Here is a 13,991-nt window from a genome sequence, read left to right as displayed (position 1 = left end):
TTGTTTCTATGAAATAACTAGTTCTAATTTAACAGTAGTGACTTTCAGAGATAATATAGAATCAATTTAGCCTTTTAGACCTGTGTGGATATTACTGTACTATTCAATCTAAGTAAATCTTTACAAAGGAATTCTGTTTAAATAAGAATGATACCTTGATGCCATTTAGGTCTTGTTAGGCTTAGTTCTGCCCACAGGTAAAGCACCTTTAATTCTATATTTGAATTTACCCTGGTGTTAAAATGTATTGATCATTTCCCCTTTTTTTCCTACCTATTCATCTCAGTGCTACTGCTATCTTCAGAGAACATCGAAAATAAGCAGTGTAGTCAATTTTCCTTTCATCTAATATTCAACAAAATATTAATCTGCTGAAGACTACCTGATATCATATTCATTTCCACACAAGAAAAATAAAAATGCTTACCTTGCGCCCTGCAGGTGCCTGGAAAAAAATAAGGAAGAGAGTTTAAAAAAAATAATTACAATTTTTGCCAGTATTTTGAACTAAAATAATGCACAGACTCATTTTCTTATACAACTATACTTTTTCTCAGTCCAATATATTTATTTTCTCTCAATGCAATTAACTATGCCCTATGATTTAAAATTACTTTGAAGGCTAGGAGGTTATACATATCAAAGATGCATGTAACTATATTAAAATGTTATGTTGAAGACTGAAAATTTTATCGCTATTACAGTCTAATATATTAGAATAAAAAAAAAGTCACACCTGAACTCCTTCATAATCCTACTGTGAAATGAAATTTAGACTGTAGAACTGGCTTTAAAGTAGAGTTGTCTCCAATCCAAAGTGCCAGGTGCAGTGTCGAAAGAGCACTGCTCCGTTACTTTCTCCTCATGGTCTCTACACCTATGAAGGCAGTCTCTTAAAAAGGCCGTCCCACTTGTGAAATTGGGGTGGGTACCTTTCCAGGCAGTGCCTTCAGCTTTTAATCACCACTTCTTGGGAATGAATGTTAGAAAATAATACTGCCACAACAAGAAAGCCCAGCCTGTTAATTGGAGTGTTACATTTTAGATAAAAAAATTATACTGACCTCGCTCACATCTGAAAGAGAGGGAAAGAAAAAAAATAGATAATTAGAGCAGGGATTAAAATATTTTGCAAGTTGTAAATTTAAAATTTGTTTTAAATTAAAAATTAAATTTGCTTCTTTTTATTCCAAACACCATTTTGTTGATTTCCTAAATGCAATAAACATTTTCCTAATGTAATTTCTTACTGTTAAAATTATTATCTTAGGCTGGGAAGACTCATGGGTGAAATTGTCATGTATTTCAAATGCAAAATGGACTTTCTGGTTAAATCAAGACAAGTAATATGGCTGATACAGTAAAATGGCAGGTATCAGCTATAAACCTGCTCTAAATATGTTTCAACATATTTCCACTGAACACCCCCCACCTATGTATTTCCACAAATGTGTTCATGCAAGAGATTAATAAATCCAGACAGACTGACACGTATGAAGATACTAAATTGTAGAAGTAATCTGAGATTTTCAGGCAAATGGCCTAATCCCACTTTTTATGGGGAAAGGTTCTAGCCAAACATTCCTCTTTCCATATTTTCCTGTAAAACTGTGTGACGGGAACAGTTTGAAGTTTTCAAACACCACATTGCAAGTAACTATCTCTGTATGTTATGCACTGTTTAATGTATGTGCTTTTTTCATTATTTGGAGAAACAAATTTTCTGAGTTTCTTAATTTCAAGGAATTTTAAAAATATCTATTTGTACTTAAAAAAAAATAGTCTTAAGTAAAAGTCTCACACCACACTTGAATGCCAGCAATTTAACATTACCACTAACTACCAGGTTGTTGGATGTTTTTCCACAACGTGTCACTTTGGCAGTGCACGATCACACTAAATTCGGATGATTGGTGCAGTCCAGAAAAACGGCTGAAATGCTGAAAGCACCGGAATTCGCGGCAGTACACGCAGTCAGCCTGTGCTAACCCAGCCCCGAACTAAAGCCATTACTGCCCGCAGGCGACGGTGACAACGGCGCCGACCCGAACTCCCTGCGGGAAGCGCGGGGTGCCCGGTTCGTGGAGCGCACACGAACCGCTCCGTGTCCTTTGCTCCTGTCACCGGGGCTGGGGGCATGTCCCCAGAATGCCCGTCCCGGGACATCATTCCACAGGACATGCATCATCCTGGGGGGCACCATCCCGGGGGACATGAACCATCCCGGGGGACAGGCACCATCCCAGGGGACACCATGACGGGGGGCGTCATCCAGGGGGACAGGCACCATCCCGGGGGACATGAACCATTCCGGGGGACATCATGACGGGGGGCACCATCCCGGGGGACAGGCACCATCCCGGGGGCTCCCAGCGGCAAGGGCGGGCAGTGCACGGCTGCTCCCTCCCTCCTCCGCCCTGGAACGCGGCCAAATCCTGGGTCAAAGCCACGGTGGCCAGGGGCGCGGGGGGCCCTTCACAGGGCAGGAAGGCTCCGCTTCCCCCCAGTCGAGTGACGGAGCGCGCCTCCCTCCCATCTCAGTGTGCGGGGTGAGTGTGTGTGTGCGCTTCGCTGACCGCGATGAGGGGACACTGCATCCTCATCCAACGAGGGGCGGAGAGCTGCACTGCGCCCTCGGGGAGCCGCGCTCCCTTTTGGCAGCGGAGCGGAGCAGTGCTCCTTCCCTGGCTGCCTCCCCCTGCCCCGCGCCTCCTCCTCCCCTCCCGCATTCCCGGGGCCGCGGCGGCTCCGCCCGCCGCGCCGGCCCCGAGCGGCCCGCAGGGGGCGCCCCGCGCGCGGAGCCCCGGAGCCAGGGAAGCGAGGGATGGAGAGATGGCTGGATGGAGGGATGGAGGAGCCGCCGCTCTTCCGCTGCCCCCGCTCCCTGCTGCGGAAAGCGCGCCTCACGCCTCACAAAAGTACAGCCTGGGTTCCTCTGCTCGCCGCAAACTCTCTCCTCCCAGCCTGCATTTGTATCTGCCCCCAGCGTCTGCGCTGGAGGTGAGGCTTTTTGTCCTATGTCTGGGGGGGACCTGGTCCGTTGTAAAATTTTTTTTTCTTTTTTAATTTTTTTTTTCCTCGTAGAGGGGGATCTCGTTGGCCATTTGCCATCTTTTTCTGAGGGAAAGAAAGAATCTAGAGTCTGATCTGGGACGGAGGTGGCAGTTTATGAGCTGGTCTCTATCGCATGGGAAGCGGCAGCTCCCCGTAGACTGCCGTGCGTGGGGCGGGCGTCGGGACAAAGCACAGAGCGCAGAGCCGGACAGCCACCCCTGCCACCACCCCTGCCACAAACAAGCGGAAAACACTTACGTTGGCCTGTTGCTAGGTATGAAGTTACTGCGAGCAGCAACCAAATCCGTGTATCCACAAAGCTGAGCATGTCTAGTTGCAAGACATGCAGACTCCTTGTGGTGCCGAGTCGGTTGGTTAGCTATCGCCTGTGGGACGCAGGCATACAGTCTCGAGGAGTAACCCCAACCTTAGCAGAAACCTGCAGCCCGGGACGCTAAATTAAGCCAGCCCCGATCCGCCCTACTTATACCGCAGGAGGGTCCCGGCACCGCCCAGCCCGTGACGTGCCCCGCGTCCCCAGCCCTCCGCAGCAGCCTTGGCAGCGGCAGCGCCGGGGGGGCGGCCACGCTAAATTGGTTCCATGCTTTGAGGACGTGGACACTGAGGCTTTCGGAAGGAAAATCTGACTCGTCGTCTCGTTTTTTTTTTTTTTACCCTTTTCTTTCTTATTTTTTTTTCCCCTCTCAGCCGTCCCACGCCCCTCTCAGCCCGCTTTTCAAGGAGCGCGGCCGGGAGCGTGGCCGGGCCGCCGGCTGGCAGCGCCCCGACGGCGTTCAAAGCGGGAGCTGTCCAGGGCCTGCGGCGCTCCCGCCCCGCGGGGAGGCGGCCGGGGCAGCCGGGGGGAGGCTGGATCCCAGCTCAGCCTCTCTCCGCAGCCCCACTGCAACCAAAGGCAAAAGGCGACGCTCTCCGCATCCCCGGACCCTCTAGCACGACCCCTCTGTCACGGTCACTCCGGCTCCGCGCCCCTGGCGTTTCCCCGCGGACAGGGAGTGCTGGGGACACGCACAGCCCCTCAGCCCGTCCCGGCGCTTCGCTCTCCCCGGGGAAGCAGCCCCGTTCGTCCAGGGCGCGGGCAGAGCCTTTCCAGGTTCCCCTACCAGGATCCCCGGCCGGGTGGCGGCCGCTCGGGCACTGTGTGTGCAGGGGAGCCCGGGGAGCCCTGCGGCCGCCGCCCCGAGCGCTCCCCGCCTCCCGGCCGGCTGGACGGGACTCTCCGGGCGCGGGGAGGAGGATGGGCACTGCCGCAGCTCCCCCTGGCCACGGCCACCCGCCCACCCAGCCGGGGGAAAGCTTGTTTGCCACGTCTGCCCGGCAGACGGCTTCTCCCTTCGCGGGGGAGGGGGCCGAGGTGGGTGCGAGAGGAGCTGCCCGCGCTGTGCCCCCGAGGCCCGGCCGCCCCTCGCTGCTCTGCCCCGGGCCGGGGCTGCAGTCACTCGGGGTCGCCCATCGCGGCCCCCCGGCTGCGGGGAGCTGACGTGGTGCCTCCGGGCAGCCCAAGCGCAGCCGGCCCAGCCCGCCTCCCCGCCCAGGGGCTCTTCCGAGGCGGGCAGCCTTCCCCCGCCAGGCCCCCTCCTCGCCGGAGGGAGTCCCGAGCAGAGGGAACGGCGAAGGCAGATCGGAGCCCCGCCTCAGGATGGGGGCGGAAAAGGCGAGGAGGGCGCCTGTCCTCGCTCCCCTTCCCTCCCCCAGGATCGCCGAACGGGCGGATCCTGCCCCGGCACAGCAGCGAGCTGCGACAGCCTCCGGGAGAGCCGGAGAGGGAGCAGGGGGTCCCGGCAGCCTCTCGGCACCGCCTCCTTCCTGACCGCCCCGCAGCCCAGAGGGTCATCTCGCCCTCAGCCTGTCTTAGGGGATGTGCCGGCGGTGCATCTAGCCCGTATTCATCAGCTGCCGTCGGGGGCACGAGTATGGAAAGCGTGGGAAAGATGGGTCATGATGTGTGCACCTGAGCGGGGACCCGCAGTGTCTCGGGGGCACTGCCAACGCCAAAGCAGCATCCCTGTGCTCGCATCCACGCGTGTCCAGCCCCTCCCGGCTGGACAGCCTGCCTGAAGCTGCCTCCGCGGACAGGACAGTTCCTCGCTATCAAAAGTGCCGACGGAATGGAAAAGGCTGCAGTTTGGATAGGAAAATCCATTAGGAATTAGGAAAAGGTGATCCAGCGGAGTGCGTCTAACCACAAAACGGTAGCACAACAAATGATGTGATTGAAACATTGTAATAAAACTATATGGAATAAACGGTACATGAGTATTATTTCAAATTATCTTTCATGTGAATGGTATCAGTTTAGACTAAGAAAGATTTTAAATTAACCTGGACAGTGAAGATAACGACTTCAAAGTTTATACCAGCATAAACCTAAAGTAGCTCAGTGAGCTTCAAACAAGTTAAAATAATAAATTACTATTATTATTATTGTAAATCCAAAGCTCTGTGGCTCAAGTCCAAGTATTTCCTGATACCACTTTCAGTGAGCAGTTGTTTTTCTTTAAAAACTTATTCCTTGAAGTCAATCATTGACTCTATAGCCAGTTTTTATTTTGACTCTGATGCATCAGCATAGTAGTTATTGACTGATTATAACAGCAATTAGAGACTTCTGAGACAAATCTGCTCTAACTGTGTATGTATAAACCTATTTTACACTCATTTTCAATAAATGATAACACTTTTCTATTAATGATATATGTGGAAGGGGCAAGAATGCAGGCACATGTATCCTGGCCAAATCAAACTAAGTCACTCTTCCTATCCATCCTACCCTGAAGTTTCACACAGGAAGGACAAGCTCCCAAAGAACAGAAAACCCCTGCAAAGATATGGATTTTCAATCTCGTGTCTCCCATAAGGCAGGTGGCTGAGGGAGACACGGAGGCAGAAGCTCAGCAACACACAAAAATAGTTGAGATGGTATGAGACTTCTCAGGCTTCCAAAGAGATGAATTCTTGTATGCTCCAGCCGTTTCAGGGTTGCTGTATATGGACAGAAAAAAAGAGATGCAGAAGAATACAGAAGAATAATCCATTGATATGGTTGTTTTCCCATGTCCTCCATGCTGAAATCCATCCATGCAGCAATCCACCATGGTGAAAAATCCATAACTGAAGTTCTCCAGGGTCGACAGCCTTTGCCACAACAATCTGAGATGCATATCTGACCTTCAGAACCTATGGAGCCCTGGGCCATTTTCTTCACTTTCAGTCATCCATTGTCTTCGTATTTCAAGGCAAGATGAGGAAAGAAAGAGTGGAATGTCTTCTTCCTCTAGTATCAGCAGTTATTCAAGCCACACTAAATGATTTTAGGGTAATTGACAAAGGCCTATTAAAGCTGATCTTCCTGCAAGGTATCTCTGTCATATAGGCACTGTCACAGTTTCTGTTGTGAAGACAGGCTACAGTGCTTATCTTCTCTACTTAAGCATGCAAAAATAATCTTAGAAATTTAGGAGAAAGAAAAAAATGTATTTCTTTAAAAAGGTAGTTCTATATTTGGTTCTACAGTGTGAATTCAGAAATACTTTTTCCATAAAATATAGTGTGCAAATGCCATTGCTAGTACAAGCATTTCTGAAGTAACAGAAGTAATATGAAAGCTTTTGGAGCCATTAGCATACCAGAATTGATTTGATCAGCCAGCTTAAACAAGTAAACATCTAAGAATTCTTTTTCCCTTTGGATCATACCTGTTTAAATGAACTATTTCTTACTAAAGCCAGTAATGCCTATAGCACAATTTAAATTGAAACTTTCATGATAACAAAAAAGTATCCTCTGCAAGATTTGTTGTTAGGGCAGGCTTTAAAAGAGAGGAGTGATATCAACACAGATTTATTTCTCATTTTTTTGAAAAATCATCAGAATACAGATCAAAAATTATGAAAACTGTAACTTTTTAATATATACACTGGAAAGCATTTTCCCTGTGTGCTATTTCAAAACTTACCATCCAACCACTGGGCCATTATCACAGAACCATAGAATGGTTTGTGTTGGAAAGGACCTTAAAGACTGTCTAGTTCCAATCCTCTTACTGTGGAACGCCTTTCACTAGACCAGATTGGATGGCCAACCTGGTCTTGAACACTTCCAAAGACAGGGCATCCACAACTTCTCTGAATCTGTTCCAGTGCCCCACCACATCACAGTGAAGAATTTTTTCTCAGAATGTAATATAATCTCTATATCTCTTTCAGAGATATATAACTCTGAAATATGTATCTCTTTCAGTTTCTCTTTCCCCTTGTCCTGTCACTACATGCCCTTGTAAATAGTCTGGAAGACTGCAATTTGGTCAGCCCAAAGTCTTACAGACTGAACAAACCCAAATCTCTTCATCTTTCCTTATAGGAAAAGGTGTTCCATTCCCCTAATAAACTTGGTGGTCCTGCTCTGGACTCACTCCAGCATGTCCTTCCTGTGCTGGGGACCCCAGAGCTGGATACAGTAGTCGAGGTGGGATCTCACCAGAGTGGAGTAGAGGGACCAAACAATTATCCAACCAAACAAAAAATACTGTCTGGCCAGTACCATACTACCAGAAAACACAGAACAATGCTAGAATTTGGAGAAAGATCTGCATCTTTTTAGGTTGTCCCCAGACCTCATACCCCAGGGTGGATAAGTGCATTTGGTGTGCTCTCAGATCCACGTTCTCCTCCAGCTGATGTGAATGGGAGAGCAACAGTGTTCGTGGTTGGTACAAACAAGTTATTAATCTCTTTTCATATGTTCCAGCACAAACTTTCACACATTTGTTCAGATGATGGATGCATGCCGCACCTACAGCAGCTGTGGGTGAACAGGGAAGTAGTTTGCCAGTGGGACGAGTACTGGGGCTGGTTCAGTGACATGATCTGGTTTCAATCTTAATTCTGTAGATTATTTATCTTTTGTATGGATATATGAGGATCTCTATGACTTCATCCATCACTAAGCTGATCCTTGGGTAGTTTTTGCTTGATGTCTGTGTATAACCATATCAGCTTCCATAGAGCTATCTTCAGTGGAATTGTTTGTGATTCTGAACTTCACACCTTAGCTTGGTTAGTCAGTATTTTGCATTAAATAAGGAGACTGGAGAAAATATGAAAGTGGTACCATATATCCCCCTCACTGCAACTCCTTGTGTCATGCTTGCTGTTTTCTTCTTGACTGCTTAGTTAAAAAAAAGAAAAGCAAAACCATAAAAAAACAGAACAGGAAATAAAAAATAAAAAAGAAAGAAAAAAAGGTTGTGCTATGCTCTTACAGAAAAATGCTGCAGAGAGACAAGATACTGCAAGGAGCTTCCAGCAGTCCTCTGTACCCAGTGTTGAAGGGCTGGGTGTTCTAAGGCTCCTGTGGCCTGTCCTACTGCTCCTATATAGCACTAAAGGTGCACACAGATGTAAGAGCATGGTACAGGTACACAGAGTCATGACTTAGCTGGTCCAGGGATCATAATTTAGAGGGAGTCCATGGGGTGCCAGTAAATGTTAAGGAAGCAGGAACATTGTTCTTTGTGCAAACAGCTCATAGATATTGACATCTAACACTTCTTTCATATTTTAAGACAGTTCTTTTAGAATCATTTAAAGTAGCTTTTGAGAAGTAGTTCACCAAACTGACTTTTAATGGGAAAAAACCAGGTTCTATGTGAACAACTATGGCTGCTGCTTCATTTAGTTTCTGTTCCCCAGTGGCTGTCTCATGTCTGAAATAAGTCATCATCCATTATCCTCAGCAGGATTAAAAGTCAAGAATTCTCTAAAAGGAACAACTGATAGGCAGCCCTTGTGGGAGCACTGTTAGAGGGATCAGTAGACAAATTTAATGGAAAATTTTCCTCAATGATACTTCAATAAAGGCAAATAAGAGAATGACTCAAGGTAGCTTTACTAAAACTGAGTTGTCTAGTTACTCTTCTCGAAGTGGGTAAACCTCCACAGCAGCAGCCAGTGAGCTTTCTGGGTGGTGTTTAAGTTATTCCAAGTATATATAATTTTTAAATAATTTTTATTTTTCTTTTCTTATTTTTTTTTCTCAAAGGTTACACATTTAGGGATTGAGGAGGTCAAAACAAAGGCCTAGCTCACCTATTGATGGAAGGTTTACTTGGTTGTTACTGGAGTCAAAACAATTTATCAAGTTTAAATAAATTTTAAATAAATTCAGGACACATTGACCTCTTTTCATGTCGTTATCAACTGAATCAATTGCTCTGTGACACTGAAAGTCATCCAATAAAATAATGAAGCTATTGATATACTAGCTTAATTTACATCTGAAAGCTAATTTGAAAACTTTATTTTTTAAGATCATTTGGAGTTCACTGCTAATTCATTTATTAAAAAGCCATAAGGCTGCATGTCTGTTGTAAACATCCTTCCACACTGGCTCTGATTCTGCTCTCACTCTGATAATACAATAGAAACTCACACTGACTTCAGTAATAGCAGAGCCAGGCCAATATTCACTATAGTTGTATATCTCACAAGTATTTAACCCATATCACAGAATTTTTAACTTTTTTTCTTTTTTTTTAGATTTCAGCTTTAACCATCTAATTGATTTTTTTGCCTGTTCTATTTGCCAGTCTCACAATTTTGACTCAAGGAAATCAAAAACTCTCAACTAAAACAGAAGGTGAGATGAAATAAAGCCAGGTGGTCCTTGGAGATGCTCATTAATCTCAGCAAATACTAGTAGAGCAAATTAACATAGTGCCGGTGAGAATAATTTCTCTGTATGAAGACACATTAATGGATGTGTGTAGACAGACTATAAATAAGTTTGTGATGTGGACATGAGGTCTGGCATACCAAGCTTGTACCAGTGTTATTTAGAATATTGCTGAAATGGGGATCAAATTACAGTATTAAATGGTTGCATTGCATCTTTATGGAATTGACATATACAGAGCCTTTACTCCTGGGAACTTTCAGAATTTTCTATATGAGATAAAGCAAAAATGCAAATGAATATCACTTGCAGAGGATCAGTATAGATCCATTCCTTTACATTCTCAACAGAACTCAGAAGTGCATGAATCAGAAAAGATAGAGATCAGTGGAGTAATTGAAAGCAAGCAAACATGATCATGGGTTGTATACAGTCTGTGTGAAGATTTCTTTGCATGTAATGTTGTGGACATTGGTATCATATAAAGCTCTAATAATTGCTTGATACAATTACTATTGCAATAAAAATCAAACAGAAAATATTAGAGGAAACTGCCAAATAATTGGTACCTTGCCTTGAAATTAACCACTGAAAAAGTTTCCTGCACAATTAGAATAAAAAAAATCAAAACAAAACCATCAAAAGAACTCTCAACTTTAACAGTTTATAGCAGGTGGGAAAAGAATTGAATTTTTTATCTTCATGTCCTGAGTTTCAATTAACATAATAATAAATGGTAGTTTTCCATATCAAGTGGTAATTTTCAGCTACAACAAGGAGCATATAACCCAAATTTAATAGAAAGAAATCTGTCTCAGTTAAGGAAGCACCTTCAACCTGATCCTTCATTATATGGATACCACTTGGTATGCACAATGACAGTAAAAAATAAGCAGCAATGCAAGTAAAGGCTTGTTTCAGACAGTGCAGATCACTGAAATTATCTTCTGAAACAACTAAATTCCCACGGGCAGTGGGGATAATTTTCAAGTGCATTCAAATCCTACTTTAAAAAATGAGGCAGCATACAGATTTAAGTTGTATTCAGCAACAATATTTGCCTGGTCAGTTCAGGCTTTTCCATGACTAAAACTTTTCACCAATTGTCATCCTGAACATCACCTACAGCAACTGTGGACAGATCTCTGTTCTGCTTCACGTGGAGTTAGAATCCCTCATTCTGGAAGGAGAATGCACAGGAAATCTTATGTGTTGATTAGTTTTGTATGTCTTTCTCACGACTTTCTGTTTGTTTTTCACTGAAAAGATAAACAAGTCTAGTGCTGCAGACTAGGGAAAAAAGGTTATAGTATCTGAGTACAAGAACTTAAGGCACATTTTTATATAACAGAAAGAGTGATTAAGGATCAGGATGTCTAGTTAAAATTTCTGTGTGGATGAAGGCCCCACTCCTGAAACAGTGTGATGGAATCCAGTCTCAGTGGATTGGCCCCAGGAAGCCAACGGGTTTTGTCTCAGGAAAGTGCTGGGAACTTAGCACGGTCTGTACAGGAAAGGTAGTGGTGCAGAGTGGGGTTACATGGTGAGGGAGCAGACTGCTCTGCTCTGAACTGACCACATCAAAAGGGAATGCTGTGTTGTGAAGCTCAAAGGTGTGAGTAGTGTGGATAGTCCAGAGCCTAATGCCCTTCCAGGATAATTTAGGGTGCAGCCTAAGCAGCCTGCATAACCTCAGGAGGTTTGATTTAGCAGCTGCTCTGCCTCCCCTGCAGTGGTCCCAGAACTGGGACTACAGGCTGCCATAATATCATAGATTATCCAGATTGAAAACAAAAATATTTTCTCAAATTATTTGTACCAAAAATGTCTTGTTGAATGGATAAGGAGAAAATCAACAAAGGGTTAAGGTGCTTTGAAAAAACCCAGACTGGTTAATTAAGTGAATACTATTTAAAAGATCTTTGGCTTTTGGAAGGCTTCTCTGAAGGGTCTCAAACCACAGAGGATGGTGCCTCTGTTATAAAACTGTTATAGAGAAAAAATAGGGGGTTATGCCTCCTACACTCCCCTCAAACACAAGAGTGTTTGCCTTTCATTTGGCTAAACTGGAAATAAGATCACCCTTCATGAGAGCACATAACTATAGCCATTTTTAGTGTATGACCCTAGCAGACTTAGATTGTGGATTATGCAGTCACCCGGAGCCAAACTCTTTCTTAGCCATTAGATAACACTATTTTCATGAAATGAAGTACAGTAATTTCACGACTATAAGGTGCACCCTTTTGACTAAAATTTCCCCCCGAACCCGGAAGTGTGCCTTATAGTCCGGTGCACCTTATCTGATGTGCAAAGCTTGGAAATTTGTGAACCCGGAAGTGCAATCTGTGAGCTGAGCCGGGACCCACGGGAGCTGCGGCCGTGCAGGGGGAGTCGGGAACCGCGGCTGCTGGGCGGGGGAAACCAGGAACCGGCGCGGTCGCTGGCCGGGGAGAAGCAGGGGGAAGCGGCGTGGCCGTGGGGAAGCGCCAAGAAGCGCCGCGGGAAAGCGCCAAGAAGCACCGCGGGGAAAGCGCCGCGGGAAAGTGCCTAAAAGTGGCAAAAAAGTGCCGCGGGAAAGCACCGAGAAGCGGGGAGAAAGCACCGTGAGAAAACGTTGAAAAGCAGTGAGAAAGCGCCACAGGAAAGCGCCGCGAGAAAGCACCAAGAAACGGCGAGAAAGCGCCGCACGAAAGTTCCAAAAAGCGGCGAGAAAACGCCACGGGAAAGTGCCGAAAAGCAGCCAGAAAGCGCCGCGGGAAAGCGCCGCAGGAAATCGCCGCGAAAAAGCGTCGAAAAGCAGTGAGAAAGCGCCATGAGAAAGCGCCGAGAAAGTACCGCGAGAAAGCGCCGAGAAGCGGCGAGAAAGTGCCGTGGGAAAGCACCGCGAGAAAGTGCCGAGGAGCGGCAAGAAAGCACCGCAGGAAAGCACCATGAGAAAGCGCCGAAGAGCAGCGAGAAAGCGCTGCGGGAAATCGCTGTGAGAAAGCACTGAAAAGCAGAGAGAAAGCGTTGCGGGGAAGCGCCGAAAACAGCACCGCTGGCCCCGTAAGCAGCACCACAGCGGCCCCAAAAGTGGCACTGCAGCGGCCCCGAAAGCAGCGCCAGCCACCGCTGCCGCTGCAGCCCGTAAACAGTGCCACTGGCCCCGTAAGCAGTGCCGGCCGCGTCCATCGCCTCGGCCCCGTAAGCAGTGCAACTGGCCCTGTAAACAGCACTGACTGTGTCAACTGCTGCGGCCCCGTAAACAGCGCCACTGGCCCCATAAGCAGCGCCGGCTGTGTCCGCCGCTGCGGCCCCGTAAACAGCACCACCAGCCCCGTAAGTGGCACCGCAGTGGCACCAAAAGTGGCACCAGCTGCCGCCGCTCCAGCCCCGTAGACAGTGTGGTCGGCCCCCGCCATGGCCCCAAGCCGCTCCGAACCACCACCACCCCGAGCCCCGCCTCGGCAGCCGGTGCTGGGGACAGGTGGGAGTGCCGAGCCCCGCGCACGGAGAGTGTGCTTGGGACTGCGTTTAAAGGCTACACCAATCTGTTAAAATGTTTCCAATTTGAGCACCTGCCAGTAAACTCCACGATCGCAGGACTCCGTTACTAATTCATTACTTTGTTGTGTGCGGCACGGATCTTCGCAGCAAAAAAAATGTGCACCTTATAGTCCGGTGCGCCTTATCTGATCTACAAAGTTGCGAAATGTGCTGGCTCCCGGGGGGTGCGCCTTATAGTCCAGTGTGCCTTATGGTCGTGAAATTACTGTAAATATTTTTTGTTGCAAGTGAAATGTGCCTCCCTCTGTATCCCTGTCATGAAACAAATGAGGCAGCTTTCAGCTTTTCTGAAAGATGTTGTGTAGTCCTGGCATTACAGTCTAACTGTGTTCTTCCAGAACTGGTCTACAAACTCCACAATTTTAGGAATTATTGCTTGAAGCTCTTTTCATTCAAACACAGAATGTGAAAGGGTTACATGAGCCTTAGTTTACTATTTTCTATAGCAATTACTAATGCTTTTCTCTCTTAATTTTAAATGTTGATACACTTGGTGCTCTCATCAGTGCTCAAACTCTTGCTCTGCATCAGCAGCACCAGCTGTGTCCAAGTCCCAAAGACATTTGCAATCTTTTTGTGCATACAGACAGGTCAGTTTACACACCCTTGCAAATTCTAAGATTCTAAACTCTAATACTTAAAAAAATTGATGCATTTATGTAGGTAGGTATGTTATGTAGGTAGGTGCATGGCTCAAA

At 46.5% G+C, this 13,991-nt stretch overlaps 2 protein-coding genes across 2 annotated transcripts in view; one reads left to right on the top strand and one right to left on the bottom strand.

Moving 5' to 3' along the window:
• Positions 1-3,563, bottom strand: part of COL1A2 (collagen type I alpha 2 chain) — a 38,753-nt gene extending 35,190 nt beyond the window's left edge. Inside the window, exons 1-3 of the mRNA XM_033071651.2 lie at positions 3,313-3,563; positions 1,065-1,075; positions 428-445 (exon numbers count right to left, since the gene is read on the bottom strand). Coding sequence (XP_032927542.1) covers positions 428-445; positions 1,065-1,075; positions 3,313-3,382 — 99 coding nt within the window. The 5' untranslated portion in view covers positions 3,383-3,563. The remainder of the gene's footprint in view (positions 1-427; positions 446-1,064; positions 1,076-3,312) is intronic.
• On the top strand, positions 3,398-5,027 carry LOC117005470 (basic salivary proline-rich protein 2-like). The gene is made up of 2 exons (XM_033077100.1): positions 3,398-3,428; positions 3,763-5,027. Exons 1-2 carry the CDS (start codon positions 3,398-3,400, stop codon positions 5,025-5,027), a joined length of 1,296 nt encoding a protein of 431 aa, XP_032932991.1.
• Positions 5,028-13,991: the final 8,964 nt, after the last annotated feature.

Source organism: Catharus ustulatus, chromosome 1, assembly GCF_009819885.2.
Source record: "Catharus ustulatus isolate bCatUst1 chromosome 1, bCatUst1.pri.v2, whole genome shotgun sequence".
Lineage (NCBI taxonomy): Eukaryota > Metazoa > Chordata > Aves > Passeriformes > Turdidae > Catharus > Catharus ustulatus.
Note: the sequence above shows the minus strand (reverse complement) of the source record. Positions and strands in the feature narration are given on the sequence as shown.